General features: G+C 47.4%; 1 protein-coding gene across 1 annotated transcript; it reads left to right on the top strand.

Annotated features, from left to right (window-relative positions):
- The first annotated feature begins 13,212 nt into the window (after nucleotides 1-13,212).
- LOC125249516 lies at nucleotides 13,213-17,074 on the top strand. Its single transcript, XM_048161824.1, has 4 exons — nucleotides 13,213-13,339; nucleotides 15,714-15,848; nucleotides 16,086-16,291; nucleotides 16,399-17,074. Exons 1-4 carry the CDS (start codon nucleotides 13,213-13,215, stop codon nucleotides 16,558-16,560), a joined length of 630 nt encoding a protein of 209 aa, XP_048017781.1. The 3' UTR covers nucleotides 16,561-17,074.
- The last annotated feature ends 1,082 nt before the right edge of the window (nucleotides 17,075-18,156 follow it).

Genomic DNA, 18,156 nt, shown 5'->3' with positions numbered 1-18,156 from the left:
TACTTTGGCTGAGGTTAATGAAGTTGTTAAAAATCTCCCAAAAAATAAATGTGCAGGCCCAGATGGGTTTAGTGCAGAATATTATAAAAAATTCTGGGATATTCTTGCTCCAATGTTCCTTCGTATGATCAATCATTCATTCTCCCAATCAAAACTACCCCCGACACTGGACGGTATGATGACATCTTCATTTTATACCTAAGTCCGGGCTTAGGTATTAATACTATGTTAGCATACCGTACAATCTCCTTAATTACAATAGAAGCAAAAATTATTAGTAAGGTCTTAGCTAATAGGTTGCAACTATATATTTGTTCTATCATAAATCAAGATCAGACTGGATTTATGCCAAATCGGCGCATACAATCAAACTTAAGACGCCTTTATAATATAATATATGCAAAACATACAACAAAAGCATGCTTGATCTCTTTAGATGCTCAACGTGCATTTGATCAAATCGAATGGCCGTATATGTTTGCAACTCTAAAAAGATTTGGATTTGGGGCCAAATTCATTCAATGGATTAATATTTTATATGCTAAACCAAAAGCTTCAGTCCTTACAAACTTGACTCTATCAGCCTCATTTTCACTATATAGAGGAACACGTCAAGGCTGTCCTCTCTCCCCCTACTTATTTGCACTAGCGATGGAACCCTTGGCCGAATGTGTTAGACAGAATGTTGAAATTTCCCCTATTTTAATTAATGATAGACCCCAATATATATCTTTATATGCAGATGATGTACTTTTATATATAGCAAAGCCAGAAATGTCTGTTCCACCTCTTTTGAAACTTTTAGAATCATTTAATAAATTGTCTGGCTTTACAATAAACTGGGACAAAAGTGAGCTAATGCCATTAACCGAGGACATTGACACAGATCTTCTAAGCTCTATTCCATTTAAAATAGCTCATAATTCATTCAAACATTTAGGAATCACAATCACAAGAAAGGCAGACGCACTACTCAAGGCGAATTGGTATATTAAAGTGAACCAGCTAAAAGATAATATAAAATTTTGGAAGACCTTACCTATGTCTATGGCAGGAAAGATCAATGCAATTAAAATGGTAACTCTCCCTCGATTTTTATATTTGTTTTTATCCATCCCAGTTAATATTCCAGTTAAATTATTTGCAAAATTGGAGTCTGTAATTGTTTCATTTATATGGAATTATAAAGCGGTCAGAATATCTAAAAAACATTTATGGAAACCCAAAGTAAAGGGAGGATTTAATCTTCCGTCCTTCAGATGTTACTATTGGGCTGCTAATTTACAGTTTCTTTCCTGGTGGAGACAAACTACAGAGGTTAAAGGGGAGATACCAGAATGGGTTTGGTTAGAAAGAACATCGTGTAGGAAGACCTCTTTAGAAGCTTTGTTGAACAGTCCAATAAAAATCGAATCAAGGTTCTATAATGAGAATATGGTAATAAATAACTCTCTTAAGATATGGAAGCAGATTAAATCATATCTGGATCTTCCACATATATACTTGGATAGCCCAATTTGTAAAAATCATGCCTTTACCCCTGGTTTACAGGATAAGGTTTTTTCCCAATGGAAACAAAAAGGTTTAACTTCCATAAGAGATTTATATATTGATGATAAATTTGGCACATTTATTCAACTTAAATTAAAATATGATCTTTTATCTACAGATTTTTTCCGGTATTTACAAATTAGGGATTTTGCTAGAAAGCATTTAATTGGTTTTGAAAACATCCCTATACATCAAACTTTGGAAAGTCTAAGTAACTGCAGCCCAACTGAATGAGGCACAGTCTCTTTCTTTTATGCGTTACTACTAGATAAGGTGAACACAAACACTGATCATATTAGGCAAATTTGGGAAGAGGAACTTGGTGTGGAACTTTCTGGTGAGTCATGGGAAAGCTGTCTCAACGAAATTCACGTCTGCTCTATTAACGCAAGGCATACTGTAATCCAATTCAAAGTCATTCACAGGCTTCATTATTCAAGGACTAAATTACATAGGATTTACCCAAATGTATCCTCTGTATGTAACAAATGTAAAGCCTCAGAAGGTACATTGTCTCATACCTTTTGGTCATGTCATAAAATTAGACCATTCTGGCAGAATATATTTAAATTTCTTTCAGATGCATATAAAATTGATTTGCCACCTGAGCCAAAATTGGGCATTCTTGGAGATACTTCAAATATTGGAAGTAAATATGTGTCGCAAGCTGTTTCATTAAGCATGATCTTAGCTAAGAAGGCAATTTTACAGAAATGGAAGTCTGAGTCTGTACCAACCTTTGAAATTTGGCTTAGAGAGCTAAGTTACGTGTTACCTTTAGAAGAGCTGAGATATAGGATTTTAGAAAAACAAAAGACATTTTTAAAAATATGGAACCCAATAAAAATATTCATTAATAATCTTGACTTGTAACTTCTTAAAGGCTTAGTGGTTAAGGACAATGGTACACTCTGTGTGTTTCAGTTATTTGTTCATTTTTCAATGAGCTATAGTACATCCGACATAGATATTTTATTTTATTTTATTTTTTATTTTATTTATTTTTTTTTTTTTACCGCCTTTGTTTAGTTTTTGTTCATGTTAAGGAACAAGTAGTAGGCCTAATTTCTTTTTCCATTTTAGGTGTTGAATATGTATATGTGGGCTGTATGTATGCATTAAACAATTGCTAACATGCAAGTTTAGGAATGTGTATGTTTAAGGTGTATGTGAAGGTATAATGAGATTGTATGTACTCGTACATGTACATGTGTATATATGTCTATATAATGAGTGTGTGTATATGTATGAGTGTATGTATATATGGAATGTATGTATATATTGTATATTCATACAGAACATTTATGTCTTATGTAGTTAGTTGATTATTTAGTTGTTTATTTTGTGCACAAGTATATTAATCTCTAACAGCGGCAGTATATAATACCTTGATTTGTATACTTACAACTACATAACATATTCAATGTCATTAATGTTCCCTGTTTGTCAAAAGCCAATAAAAAAAAAAAAAAAAAAAATCGTCTGTGATGGGCGGCTATCTGGATGTGAAAATATGCATCTTTCAGATCCAGTGAGCAGAACCAGTCCTCGTGACAAATCTGTGCGAGGATCTGCTTCAGCGCCAGCATTATGAACTTCTGTCTCATGAGGGAGCGATTCAAAAGTCTGAGATCTAGGATGGGCATGAGGCCGCCATCCTTCTTGGGGACCAGAAAGTAACGGCTGTAAAAGCCTGACTCGCTCTCTGAAGGGGGAACTATTTCTATAGCCCCTTTCTTCAGTAAAGTCATGACCTCGGCCCGGAGGACGAGAGCGTCGTCTGAGTTCACCAAGGTTTGAAGCACCCCGCCGAAGCACCGGGTCCAACACAATCTTGGGCCGGGGTCCCTGGCGTCTCGGGAAGGAGGTTTGGCGCTTTGCAGGGCGAGGGCGCTGGCGATGCCCCTTAGGCGGCGCTGCTTGAGAGGTGAATGGGGCTGGTTTGGTCTGCTGAGCCGGCGCAGTCCTGGGGCGGCTTGAAGCAGAGGCAGAGCTGGAGCGCTTGGACAGAAAGTGTCTCATGGCCTGAGACGACTTCTGTGCCGCTGTGAAGCGCTCGGTGAAACCATCCACCGCTGGCCCAAAAAGACCGGAAGGGGAGACCGGGGCGTCCAGAAAGGCCGTCTTATCCAGATCCTTAATTTCCGTTAGGTTGAGCCAAAGATGGCGCTCGAGCACAACCAGGCTGGCCATGGAACGACCGATGGCCTGGGCAGTGGCCTTCGTGGCCCGCAGGGCTAGATCGGTGGCGCTGCGGAGATCCTTGAAGGCAGGTGCGTCAATGCCGGACTCGTCCAATGAGCGGAGGAGTTTGGCCTGGAACACCTGGAAGATCGCCATGGTGTGGAGCGCCGAAGCAGCTTGGCCTGCAGAGGTGTAGGCTCTTCCATCCAGGGTGGAGGTGGTTCTGCAGGGCTTGGAAGGTAGAGCTCTTTTAGTCTTCCATCCCACAGCCGTGGGAGGACAGAGGTGAGCTGCCACCGCTTCGTCCAGGGGCGGCAGATGCTCGTAGCCCTTCTCTTCCGCGCCGTCAACAGCAGTGAGGGCAGAACGGTGCGTCGTGTGGAGGCGGGTGGAGTACGGAGCGCGCCACGACTTCGTAAGCTCCTCGTGCACCTCAGGAAAAAATGGAGCGGAACGCTGGTGAGGGGCCTGGCGGCGGCTTGGCAGGAACCACTCATCCAGGCGGCTACGCGATGGCTCCTCCGGTGGGGCCCACTCGAGGTCTAGCTCTTCCACTGCTCTGGATAGGATGCGGAAGAGCTTGGCATCCATACCCTGGCCGTGTTCAATGGGCTCCAGAGGAGGCGGGGGAGCGGGGTCGTCCAGCTCGCCAGCCCATCCTTCCGCTTCGGAAGCCGCAAGGGACATGGAGTCGTCCGGCTCTTCGTCAGATCCTCCAAACAAGACGAGGTCGCTCACATCTGCAGAGGGACGCTGCTCGGGTCGGGAGAACATGACGGGGGATTGTTCTCTTGAGGGAGAAGGCGAGGCACGCGGGGGCTGGGCCGGCGTGAGCTCGCACAACTCCGGGTGCTGGGTCGCTCTACCCCGCTGTCTCTTCCTGGCCGGCTCGCGGGAGGAAGGAGACGGGAGGGCGCGAGCGGCGAGATCGCCTTCAGTGAAGAAGGCGACCCGCGAGCGCAGAGAACCAAGGCTCATGCTCTCGCAGTGCAGGCATGAGGCTCCAGCGAGCGCGCCCTCGGCGTGGGACTTGCCCAGGCATGCGACGCACTCGCTGTGTCCGTCGTCATGCAGAGGGGCTCTGCACGTGCCAGAACAGTGGCGCGGCATTTGAAGCAACGCCACCGCCATTATAACGGTGATTGGGGGGCTCTTTTAGAGCGGCGAGGGCCGTGGAAGCTCTTTTAGAGCGGTAGAACCTCTGAGAAAAACGCTCTTTTAGAGCGGCAATAAGCCGCGGGAAAGCTCTCAGAAGGCGCACCGGATGGTGGCAGGAGACACGCTGAGAAGGCGGCCAGAAGCGGGAAGCGGGAGGCGGGCGTCTCGAGGACGGCGCTCGGGGCGGCAGTCTGTCTCCGACCGGCAAGTTCAGCTGGGTCCGCTGCGGGAGCCTCTTCTGACGGCGGCGAGAGCTTCTTCAAGGCGGCGAGCTTCCTCAGGCTTCAGACGGAGATCAGCGAGGAGATGCGTTGTCGTCGCTGAAGGAGAAAGGTCTGAAATCCTATGGCGAAACATCTGCTTATATAGCCCTTAACCCCGCCCATTTCGGCGGGAAAGTTTGCGTGCTTTCTCGCCATAGGCCGCGCAGCTATGCCACGCCATCATTGGTTCAACAACTTGTCTATGAGTGAACCAATGACGGCGCAGTTACACTGCGTTATTGAAAAAGGCTTCAGTAACGGGGAAAAAGGGAGATTTTTCCCCATACGCAGTACGAGTGAAGTATCGAAAGGGAACCTCATCCTTCACATATAACGGCACAGTCAGGCGGTGGTCACGGGTGGTAAACGGGTGGTAAACGGCAGATTGTATTACAGAATTGAATTGAGCAGTGTAACGTTTGGTTGATTGTATTTTATTTTAATATTTAGCAGGCTACGATATCAAGTAAGCAATGCAAGAATTTGGGCCGATTCATGTTCACCGTGACTGGTAACCCAGCTCTGGCTGTATGATCTAGACCACTTCTGGAAATGACTGGCTTATGTTAAATCAAGGATGGTTTTAATGGAGGCCATTCAATGTAGGTGACTTTCTTTAACACAAATGTAGATTTTTAACTCCAACCGTTTTAGTCTGTCCGTAACAAAATCTCAGACAGTGAAAAACAAAACATGCACAGACAATTCCAAATTAAACCCTGCTGCTTGTTGATGTCCTAAGACACGAAACGATCGGTTTATGCGAGAAACAGAACTGTATTTATATTATTTATACCTCTAATACAGCGCTTCTTCTTTTGAGTTTTAATGGCGGGTTGCGAAGCAACTTCATAGTTGCATACTGCCATCTACTGTATCGGGTGCACGGCTTGAGGGCTATACTCGGCTCAGACCCTTTTGCCAGTATGAAGCCGATTTCAACGGTTACTGCAGAAAGCGTCAGCACCTCTGGTCAGCACGTACGCTCAGCTCATCACTGGAGGGGCGTGTGCACAACGGGTGAGATAAAACTCGACGCCTGACTGAATCATCCATTCCCTTTTCGACGCCATACGTTGAACTTGAGGTAAGTCTTGTGTTCAGTTTCCTTAAAAAACATCAACATTCACGCTGATGATTAGTTTCAATCGAGTTCCCGTCACATCCTATATTAACTCTGCATATTTCGAACTGTTGCTGATTACATGTTGATTATTATTGATCCGTTTAAACTTTGTTCATGTTTCTTTGACATGTTCATGTACTTTTTTCCAGATGAAACAAAAATAAAGAATTCATAATTCATTTAAGATTTATTAATTAGGACAACATCAAATTATTTATCATGTCTGAGTAAAGTAGTGCAAATTTTGGGTAATATGAAAGTGGCTCCAACTTTTATGGCGCGAACAAAGCTAGCATTGACTAGCTGTTAGCTTATTTTAGTTGCAGCTTGGCAAAGCATTAGCCAGGCTAGACGCAATTTTTATTGAATGCAATTTACGTTAATAATATTTACAAGTGTTCTGTGGAAGAAAATTAAGTGGAACAAAATGTTAGCTGGTAGTGCTGTGACAAATCGCAGTTGATCCGACCCATGGTTCGGCTCGCATGTGATCCGCGGATTAATACGCAAATTTAAATGGGGAAAGTTCATAATTTGCACGTGTTTCAAAGGCTTGCAAATGTTAACATTCAAGTGATTTTAAACAATTTAATCGCAAAAAGGCGCTAAAATGAGCAGCTTTCTGTACACATATAAACATGCCATTGAATGTGTCCGGTCCAGCTCCAGTCAGATGTGTAAACTTTAGAGAAGGTTGCACTTATGTGTCTCATACTGTAGTCCATTAACATACATTTGGCGAATAGAGCAATGAAAAACAACGTATGTGGAGCGACAGTTTGTAATTCGCTCTCCGTCTGTGTGTGCGCATGCGTGCGTTTAAGTGCACTCCAAAAGTGCACACACGCAGAGACGTCTTTCAAAAAAGCAAGCGAAAAAAAATCTTTTTGTTCTCAACAGGGCACATACAAACAAAACGATCTCCACTGTATTCTTTTTCTAATAAAAACATTTGTTTATGTCTTAAGTGTAAGTATAGAGTCAGAAACCAATCTGTGCTTATTTGGTCTTAAAGAGACAGTAAGCTTAATAAACCTACTAAAGTATGTGTCCTTAATGTTAATCAAACAACCTAAGACAATGAGAAAATAACTTTTTGTAGCTCTAAAAAATAATAATTATATTTAATTCATACAATAAGATTTTTGTAATGATTTATTTGATTCGATTTATGTACCTAATGCTAATTTTAGACCTTATTTAATGTGCAACTTTGTTCTTTATAATAAAAAGTTTGTCACTTTATTTGTTATTAGATTTTTGCCACCCCTTTTTTGGCTTATCCAAAAATGATTGTTATCTACCTTCATGCCTGACTTACTTGGCCAGTTAACTTCTTTTCTAAGAATAACTGTTAAGTGCCATATAGCAACATCTGACAATTATACTGAATAAAACTGCCCTTCAAAGTAATGTTAGTGTTAATCCTCCTAATATATAAAGAAATTATTAAGTGTGAATACACCTAAAAAGCTATCCCCCTTGGCATTTATAAGACGCCTCTTGTTACGTTATGGTGGTGTAGAGATGAGGCAGATACGGATTTCCACAATAACATAGAGCTTTAATCAAACAAAGGCAAGGAAACACCAAACATAACCTTAACACAACAGTATTACAACAAAGAACGGACCAGGAGTGCAGGGAGTGAGTGCAATATATAGGAGTGCTGACAATAGAGTCCAGGTGCAGGTGATCCGTGACGATGAGGAACTGACGAGGGAAGTGAGTGCAGGTGAGGAGAACAGGAGGATCATGGGATATGGAGTCCAGGGGAACAAGGGATCTGTAACAGTACCTCCCCCTCCCGTAGGCGCGTCCTCGCGCCGTAGATGTAACAACCGGGAGGGGGGCGGGCGCCCTGGAGACCTCAAACCGAAGCAGGGGAGGAGTAGACTGGAGTGGAGGTCTCCAGGGCAGGCTCAAAAGCCATGGCGGGTCAGGAGCCGAAGGCAGCCATGGCGGGTCAGGAGCCGTGGGCAGCCATGGCGGGTCAGGAGCCGAAGGCAGCCATGGCGGGTCAGGTGCAGCGGGCAGACATGGCGGGTCAGGTGCAGCGGGCAGACATGTAGCGGGCAGACATGGTGGGTCAGGTGCAGCGGGCAGACATGGCGGGTCAGGTGCAGCGGGCCGCCATGGCGGGTCAGGGACCGAAGGCTTCATGCCGTCAAGCCCAGTCGGCGCTGAAGGACCGACGGGAGATGGCGGAACCCAAGGCTCTGCCGACCGAAGCGCAGCCGGGGCTCCAGAAGGCCGCAGTTGAACACAGACGACAGACAACAGAGTGAACACCAGGGGGAGTGAGGAAGCCAACTGGAAACGAGGGACGGAGGGACGGAGCGGAGACGGAGGAGTGCAGTCCAGAGGGAGGGCAGGCTGACGAGGGACCAAGGTGTGAACGGGGGCAGGATGGAGACTTGTGAGGCTGGAGGACTGATGGGCAACGGTGGAGACGAGGGAAGTTGGAGCCAGGGTGTAGGTAATCGCCCAGAGGTCTGAGGTGGAGATCTGGGCGAAGGGGCTTGAGGTGGAGGTGCAGTGAGTACATTAGTGGGAGGAGGCGGGAGAGGGAGGCAGGGAGGGAAAATAGTCTTTGCAAAGTTCATAATTGGAGCAGAGGGCTCGGCGGCGGCTGGAGCTGAGGGCTCGGAGGCGGAGACTGGCGCTGCTTGCTCGGAGGCGGAGACTGGCGCGGCTTGCTCGGCGGCGGAGACTGGCGCGGCTTGCTCGGCGGCGGCTGGAGCGGCTTGCTCGGCGGAGACTGGAGCGGCTTGCTCGGCGGAGACTGGAGCGGCTTGCTCGGCGGAGACTGGAGCGGCTTGCTCGGCGGAGACTGGAGCGGCTTGCTCGGCGGAGACTGGAGCGGCTTGCTCGGCGGAGACTGGAGCGGCTTGCTCGGCGGAGACTGGAGCGGCTTGCTCGGCGGAGACTGGAGCGCTTGGCTCGGCGGAGACTGGAGAGCTTGGCTCGGCGGAGACTGGAGAGCTTGGCTCGGCGGAGACTGGAGAACTTGGCTCGGCGGAGACTGGGGAACTTGGCTCGGCGGAGACTGGAGAACTTGGCTCTGTCCAAAAGTCTATAAGCCAGGCCACCTCACTTGGTGGCTCGCACAGGGTGGAGCTGCAGGCTCGGAAAGGGCTGGAGCGGGCTCGTTCATCCCCTCAAATACAATTAAAATCCCCACAGGCACTGGAGCTGGCTCTGTGGGGACTGGAGCTGGCTCTGGAGATACTGGAGCGGGCTCTGGAGACACTGGAGCGGGCTCTGGAGACACTGGAGCGGGCTCTGGAGACACTGGAGCGGGCTCTGGAGACACTGGAGCGGGCTCTGGAGACACTGGAGCGGGCTGTTTCCTCTCCTCCGCTTTCGGGACCCAGTGGAGGAGTGTGGGTTCCGTGTGGGGCAGGTAGGGAGTTCGCTGGAGGGGTATGCGGAGGAAGACGGAGGTTGACTGACTGGCCCGGCCAGCCGTGTTTCTGGATGGACTGGAGACATACACTTATCCTGAACCTCATCCACGAAGAATTTGGAGCCATTTAACCACAAAATAAAATTGATTGTTTCGCTTAAGGAGAAACGATAATCAGGTTCATCAAAACGGATAGTGTTGTCGTCCAGTCCATCCAGAAACAGGGAGATTAAACATGCTTTCAGGCCAGTCAGACAAGAAAGCAAGCTCAACGAACTCCTCCACATACCTTTCCAGCGAACGACCCACCTGAAGAAGCCCGATGAGCCGATCGCCAGTTGCCAGATGGGAGAGAGGCCTTGGAGGAGCAGGAGCCAGGGAGCTGGTGGAAGTCTCCATTTTTTTTTTTTTTTTGTGGAAAATCCAAACTGTATTGGTCCGTTCTTCTGTTACGTTATGGTGGTGTAGAGATTAGGCAGATACGGATTTCCACAATAACATAGAGCTTTAATCAAACAAAGGCAAGGAAACACCAAACATAACCTTAACACAACAGTATTACAACAAAGAACGGACCAGGAGTGCAGGGAGTGAGTGCAATATATAGGAGTGCTGACAATAGAGTCCAGGTGCAGGTGATCCGTGACGATGAGGAACTGACGAGGGAAGTGAGTGCAGGTGAGGAGAACAGGAGGATCATGGGATATGGAGTCCAGGGGAACAAGGGATCTGTAACACCTCTGAAGTTAATTGCCAACAATGAGCAAGTCTGACTAGCCTTCTACATAGATCTTGTACTTGCATATTGTTTGCAATTAACTTCAGATTTGTCTGACTTATCAATGCCAAGGGGATAGCTTTTTAGGTGTGTTCACTTAATATATATATATATATATATATATATATATATATATATTAGGGATGTGTCACAGACACGTCAGGTTCCACCTCACTCCCTTACCCACGCACTCAATCACCAGCATACTGATCACCGCCACCTGTGACTCATCAGCACTGCAATAACCACCACTAAAAAACCACCACACTCACACACACTCACTGTCCGGTCTCGTTTGCACTACAACTTATGTATGCTTACCTTAAGGACTCCAAACGCCATACTTACCTGCTCCAGTTGTCTACTCCATCTCCCTCGTCTCCTGTTCTCCTCGTGTGCCTACCTGCCTGTGTGTGTGAGTGTCTCAGCCATCTCCTTCCAACGCATCTCTCCATCTGCATCTGCAAGACAAAATCAGGACAGTATTATACTCTCTCCTCATTCAAGAACTGCATAACTGCTTACCATCACCCTGTGCTCTGCTGTTTGTTCAATAAAACTTACCTGGATTGCTTTTATCTCTGCCTCCATGTCTCTGTCGTAACAGAAGACCGGACCATAACAACTTCACAGCATGAGCACCAACGACCCGTTTCAAGAGCTCGTGGACGCACTGCGCCGAGCACTCACTCCACAACCATCTTCACCTTCACCCACCAACGCTGCAGCTTCCGCACCCACCATCACCGCTTCTTCACCAGCATTCACCGCCAGTCCCATGGCCAAACCGGCGCCCTACTCTGGATCGGTGGAGGAATGCAGCGGATTCCTTCTCCAATGCGAACTGGTCCTGGAGATGCAGCCGCACCTCTACACCACCGACACGGCTAAAATAGCGTTCATCATTTCGCAACTGCAAGGTAAGGCCCTGCAATGGGCAGACTCTCTGTGGACCCAAAAAGGCCCTGTTGTCAAATCATATTCGGCGTTCGTCTCTCACTTCCATGAGGTCTTCGGGAAACCTCTGGCGGATTCTTCGACTGGTGAGAAACTCTATAATCTGAAACAAAGAAATCTCTCTGTTAACGAATATGCCTTGCAGTTCCGAACGCTAGCTGCCACCAGCGGATGGAATGAACAAGCCCTCATCACCACATTCCGTCAGGGGTTGGAACCCAATGTGCGGCTGCATCTCGCTGCATACGAGGACTCCATGGAACTCGAACGCTTCATCCAACTCGCCATCCGCGTGGGTTTCTCGTATGCAGTCGTGTCTCCTTGAGCACCAGGGCCAGTCATCTACCACCAACCTCCTCCGTCGGTCCGAACCCGTCAGCCCTCCAGAACCAGCCACCGAACCTATGCAGATTGATCATTCACGTCTCACCTCTAATGAAAGACAAAGAAGGCTGACCCTGAACTTGTGCTTATATTGTGGATCTCCGGGGCATGTTATCTCCACATGCCCAACCCGTCCTCCTCGGCCCGTGGTAAGTGCAATTTTTCCCTCCATTCAGAAAATGAAACCAGTCACTACTATTGTAATCCTTACTGTTGCAAATACCTCTGTTCCAGTGGTGGCGCTCCTCGACTCAGGGTCAGCAGGAAATTTCATCTCAGGCGCCCTCTGTCGACAACTCAAGCTCAAGATCTCCCCGTCTCCGATTAACTATCAAATCCACTCCATCACGGGAAAACCCCTGAGCCGTAAGAACATCCGTCATTGTGTGGGACCACTTCAACTCTGTGTCGGCATCCTGCATTCGGAAAAGATACATCTGCTGGTTCTGGAGGAGTCCACCGCTGACGTGGTTCTAGGGCGCCCGTGGCTTGAACAACATAATCCCACCATCTCCTGGCACACGGGCGAAGTCCTGAAGTGGGCGACCACTGCTTTCCAGATTGTTTCCCAGCGCTTCCTGTTCCGAAATCTCCACTCTCCAAGTCTCTCTCCATCAATGCCACATCCATCGAAAGCCCTGTAGAGAAGCACTCTGTGGATGTTCCCCCAGACTACGCCCCCTTCAGTGACGTTTTCTGCCCGCAACGCGCCTCCAAGCGTCCTCCACACCGGCCATGGGACTGTGCCATCGATCTGTTAACGGGAGAGCCAGTGCCCAGGGGACGCATCTACCCTCTGTCAATACCGGAGGAGAAGGCCATGGAGGAATACATCAAAGAGGCACTCGAACAAGGTTACATCCGCCCGTCTACTTCCCCTGCTGCTTCAAGCTTCTTTTTTGTGGCGAAGAAGGACGGAGGCTTGAGGCCCTGCATCGATTACCGTGCCCGCAACAAAATTACTGTCAAGTTTCACTACCCACTTCCCCTCGTCCCAGCGGCCCTGGAACATCTCCGCGGTGCCACTGTGTTCACTAAGTTGGACCTCCGCAGCGCGTACAACCTCATCCGGAGACGTGAGGGGGACGAGTGGAAGACCGCCTTTGTCACGCCCACCGGACACTACGAGTATCTCGTCATGCCGTATGGCCTGGTCAACGCCCCCTCCGTATTCCAGGATTTCATACACGAGGTGCTCCGGGAGTTTCTCCACAAGTTCGTTCTGGTATATATTGATGACATCCTCATCTACTCCCGGAGCTTGGCCGAACATCACCACCACGTTGCGGAGGTCCTCCAACGCTTACGGCAATTCCATCTCTTCCTCAAAGCTGAAAAGTGCTCCTTCCACCAGCCCTCTGTCCAGTTCCTGGGGTACATAATTGATCACAGTGGCATCCGGATGGACGAGGGAAAGGTCTCCGCTATCCAGTCCTGGCCCACTCCATCAACAATCAAAGAACTCCAACGCTTCCTAGGTTTCTCCAATTTCTACCGCCGTTTTATCAAGAATTACAGTACCATCGGAGGTCAATTATGACATCGGTGACCGCGAACTCCTGGCCGTCAAGCTTGCCCTCGAGGAGTGGAGGCATTGGTTGGAGGGGGCTACTCACCCATTTCAAGTTCTCACTGATCATAAGAACCTTGAATATCTGAAGGCTGCCAAAAGACTCAACCCTCGCCAAGCTCGCTGGGCCATGTTTTTCTCAAGGTTCAATTTCTCCATCTCTTACCGCCCTGGTTCAAAGAATACCAAAGCTGACGCCCTGTCTCGCCTCCATTCCCCTGAGGAAAAGCCTGAAGATCCTGAAACAATCCTGCCGGAGTCCATTTTCGTGAACCCCATCCAGTGGTCCGAAGAAACCATTCCCTCCTCCAATGCCTCCACACGCACTCCGCCGGGTTGCCCCCAAGGCTTGCAATACATTACACGGGCACGTCGCACTCCACTCCTGCACAATACCCACTCTTCACTTGGCACTGGCCACCCGGGGGCCAATGAGACCCTCTCGTTGCTCAAACAACGCTTCTGGTGGCCCAACATGGCCAACGATGTCAGAAAGTACGTGCAGGGCTGCAGGGAGTGCGCCATCTCCAAGAGCCCACGCCATCTTCCCACCGGCAAGCTCCTTCCTCTGCCCATTCCTGAGAGACCCTGGTCACACCTGGGAGTGGACTTCGTCACCGATCTCCCTGAGTCTGACGGTCACACGTGCATCCTGGTGGTGGTAGACCGCTTCTCAAAGTCCTGCCGTCTGATACCCCTGGAGGGTCTACCTACCGCCATGGCCACTGCAGAATTGATGTTTAATCATGTTTTTCGTCATTATGGAATACCGGAAGACATAGTCTCTGACAGAGGACCCCAATTCGTCTCCCACGTCTGGAAGGCCTTCTTCTCCCTCCTGGGTGTGACCGTCAGCCTGTCATCTGGATACCATCCTCAGTCGAACGGGCAGACGGAACGGAAGATCCAGGAGATAGGCCGCTTCCTGCGTACCTTCTGTCACAGCCACCAGAACTCCTGGAACCAGTACCTGGGTTGGGCCGAGTACGCACAGAACTCCCTCCGCCAAGCCACAACTGGACTAACACCCTTCCAGTGCGTACTCGGCTACCAACCCCCACTGTTCCCCTGGGATGGGGAACCTTCCAACGTTCCTGCAGTAGACTACTGGTTCCGGGAGAGCGAGAGGGTTTGGGACTCAGCTCACCACCAACTGCAGAGAGCCCTGCGCAGACGCAAGATGGCAGCCGACCTTCGGCGCTCCGACGCTCCAGTCTATCAACCGGGCAGAAGGTCTGGCTGTCCACCAGGGACATCAGGATGCGTCTGCCCTGCAAGAAGCTGAGTCCCCGCTTCATTGGCCCGTTCACCATCATCCGGCAGATCAACCCCGTCACCTACCGTCTCCAACTCCCGGCACAGTACAGTAGAATCCATCCTACATTCCATGTATCACTGCTAAACCTCACCACCCTTCTGTTGTTCCCTCCACAGAACCTGACGTGGCAGCCGCGAGCCCCCCTTCCACTCATCCTGGAGGACGGCACAGCTTACGTGGTTCACGAGATCCTGGATTCCCGGCGCCGTGGTGGTCAACTTGAATACCTAGTCGACTGGGAAGGCTATGGCCCCGAAGAACGCTCATGGGTTCCCAAGAATGATATCCTTGATCCTATCCTGTTACAGACCTTCCACGCCAACCACCCAGACAGACCTGCCCCACGCCCTAGAGGAAGACCACCATGACGTCGGAGTCCGCGGCCCTCAGGAGCGGGCCGTGGGAGGGGGGGTACTGTCACAGACACGTCAGGTTCCACCTCACTCCCTTACCACGCACTCAATCACCAGCATACTGATCACCGCCACCTGTGACTCATCAGCACTGCAATCACCACCACTACAAAACCACCACACTCACACACACTCACTGTCCGGTCTCGTTTGCACTACAACTTATGTATGCTTACCTTAAGGACTCCAAACGCCATACTTACTCCAGTTGTCTACTCCATCTCCCTCGTCTCCTGTTCTCTTCGTGTGCCTACCTGCCTGTGTGTGTGAGTGTCTCAGCCATCTCCTTCCAACGCATCTCTCCATCTGCATCTGCAAGACAAAATCAGGACAGTATTATACTCTCTCCCTCATTCAAGAACTGCATAACTGCTTACCATCACCCTGTGCTCTGCTGTTTGTTCAATAAAACTTACCTGGATTGCTTTTATCTCTGCCTCCGTGTCTCTGTCGTAACAGGATGTTCATATCAGTTAATTTTCCTGACCGACAACTGCAGCTTATTAACCGAACATTAACTGTTAACTTATAAGATTTAAATACTAAATTGTCATTGAGTAAAAATACAGTTGACGGTTGTCTGTGACCTTCTCCCCTTTCAGCGAACATCACAGTGCCTAGTCCACCACAGTGGTCTCCAGTCTTCATTACCAACAGCCTGAGTGCTACACCTACTGACACCCCCAACCCATGCAGCAGCTGGCAGAAGTCAGACATCAGGCCAAACTGGATTTCAAGTAAGAAGGGCAAGAAAGCTATTCTATATCTCATGGAGAAAAAAGAAATCACTTTGGTATATGTGTGATGAGATTAAAACACACCACAAGTATATGACACACAACACAGGTCTTCTCGGGAGGCTGTGCCTACAGGTAGGAATTCTACAAAGTGATCTCTCTCGGTTTACTCTGACATATCTACGTACAATGTTTTGCTAGTAATCTGCTATGCCTGCATTTTCTTGTGTCTTACAGCAATTGTTAAGGAGATCCTCATCCAGCTCGATTCTATTAGAGAGCAGCAGTTGCTCATCCTGGTGCAGCTCCAAAAAATCTCCAGCAGTCAAGCAGTTCCAGACTTCACGCCAGACCCAACACATTTTGGGCTCCCACTTTCAACTATTGAGGAGCTACAATGTTTGGAGGAGACATTAAAGAATCCAGAGGAGAAGAAGAATTTGGTGAGTTAAATTATGGTTTAATCAGATCATTCCTAAAAGTCAGTCCCCACTCTCACTCATGCTATATTCCTTAAGTAACTAATAAGGTACATGTCTTTTTGTTTCAGACTGTTCTTCTTGGAATGGTCGGAGGCATGACTCTTAAAGACACCATGGGGTGGGTCCTGAAAAGAACAATGAACTCTTCACTGGCGAGACTCATTAATTGGAGTGACATCCCAGGGCTCTACAGTGCGACTGACCCGATGGCCGGTTGCATAAACCTTTAAGACTAGTCTTAAAAGTTAGTCATGATTTTTTTTCTTCAAGACTGATCATAATTGTTTTAAGTATGTTACATAGAAAGGTAGATTGGTCTAATTTAAATCCAAATAATAAGACTGATTAGCCCTAATTGCTATTTAGTCAGACTACGTCACGGCTATGTTTATGCAACCGGCCACAGGTTCTATGGGTGCACCCTCAGTTGACACTAATAACAGCGTATTGGCCATTTTTAAAATCTTATTTTAGTTTTAATATTTCTATTCTCAAACTCTATTTAAAACATTAACATCATAACATTATCATGAATTGAAATGCATTAATGCCACTTCTGAGCCTCATTAAACAGTCTGTAAATATAACTAAATGCCACATTTCTGTTATATGCCACCTCTGCAGTGCAAAGATGAATTATTACAGTATTTATTTATTAATAAGAGATGCCTCTTATTATTCTAACTCAATTTATGAATTTGACATTTAATAAGGTTAAAATTTTATAGTCAAATATCTCCTTATAATGGGAAGGTTATCTAGCCTTTTTAGAAGGTGCTCCTAAATTTTTGAATGTGCTCATAAACTAAAAAGAAATGTATCCCTGCATCCAAAATAAGTTTTGGTGGTTTTATGAGTAAAATCACATGGTCATGCTGACCTCTTCTATCTTTGTGTTTTTCTCAGATGCAGTCCGCCGGAATGCCCTGACCAAAGATAATACAGAAAAGGAGATAGAGCTCCTCATCACCAGGTGGCTGCAGCTAGCATCTGATAGGGATGGTGGCCGAAGCCAGAGGGCAAATAGACTTACAATGAATTAAACTGTTTTAAAGTTAAAAATGTTGATATTGGAAATTCGTATTTGAACTGATTGATTTTTTTTTTTTTTTTTTTTTTTGTGCGTGCGCGCGCGTGTGTGTGTGAGAGAGAGAGAGAGAGCGAGAATGAGAGAGAGAGAGAGAGAGAGAGAGAGAGAGAATGTGTGTTCAAGTAAATAAAAAATGCATTAAACATGAAATCCTTGTGCTTCCTTGTGTGTTTTATTTTCAATTATTTTGCATAACGGTTGCTTAGCAATTTTAGAATTAACCAATCAATAAAATCAAAGTTTAAACAAGCCCAAATAAGGAACGGGATTGGTGGGGAGCTTACGTTCTCTCACTCGGGGTTCCGCAATCGGGCCGCGTTAAAACCGAGTGCTCGGCCGTGTGTTCGGGGCGCGTTAAAACCGAGCGCTCGCAGAGCAATCGGACCTAGATTCATGCCGAGGATCGGCCGAGTGTTCCAGGCTTAATCGTTCCGCTTTCGGCCCGCACATTTTTTGCTAGCTGGGTCTCTGCTGCAACCAACCAACCGTAACAGCGCCTCGGTAGTTTGAATTTAGCTTCGGACTTTATTAAATGTAATCTAATTTACAAAGTGCACACTCTTTTAGTTCTTATAAGAAATCACCAATAAACATCTGATTGCCAACAAATATACATTCATACTTTTCAGTGTTTTTCTTTGGCAAAATAAGACTGAATCAAGTGCCTTTGCTCACACAGACAAAAACCAAGCGATTGTCATTGTGGAGCACCTTGATACCAAGGTCGCTGACCCAA

Source organism: Megalobrama amblycephala, linkage group LG16 (assembly GCF_018812025.1).
Source record: "Megalobrama amblycephala isolate DHTTF-2021 linkage group LG16, ASM1881202v1, whole genome shotgun sequence".
NCBI lineage: Eukaryota > Metazoa > Chordata > Actinopteri > Cypriniformes > Xenocyprididae > Megalobrama > Megalobrama amblycephala.
The sequence above is the reverse complement of the archived record's forward strand: the minus strand, read 5'-3'. Positions and strand labels throughout refer to the sequence as shown.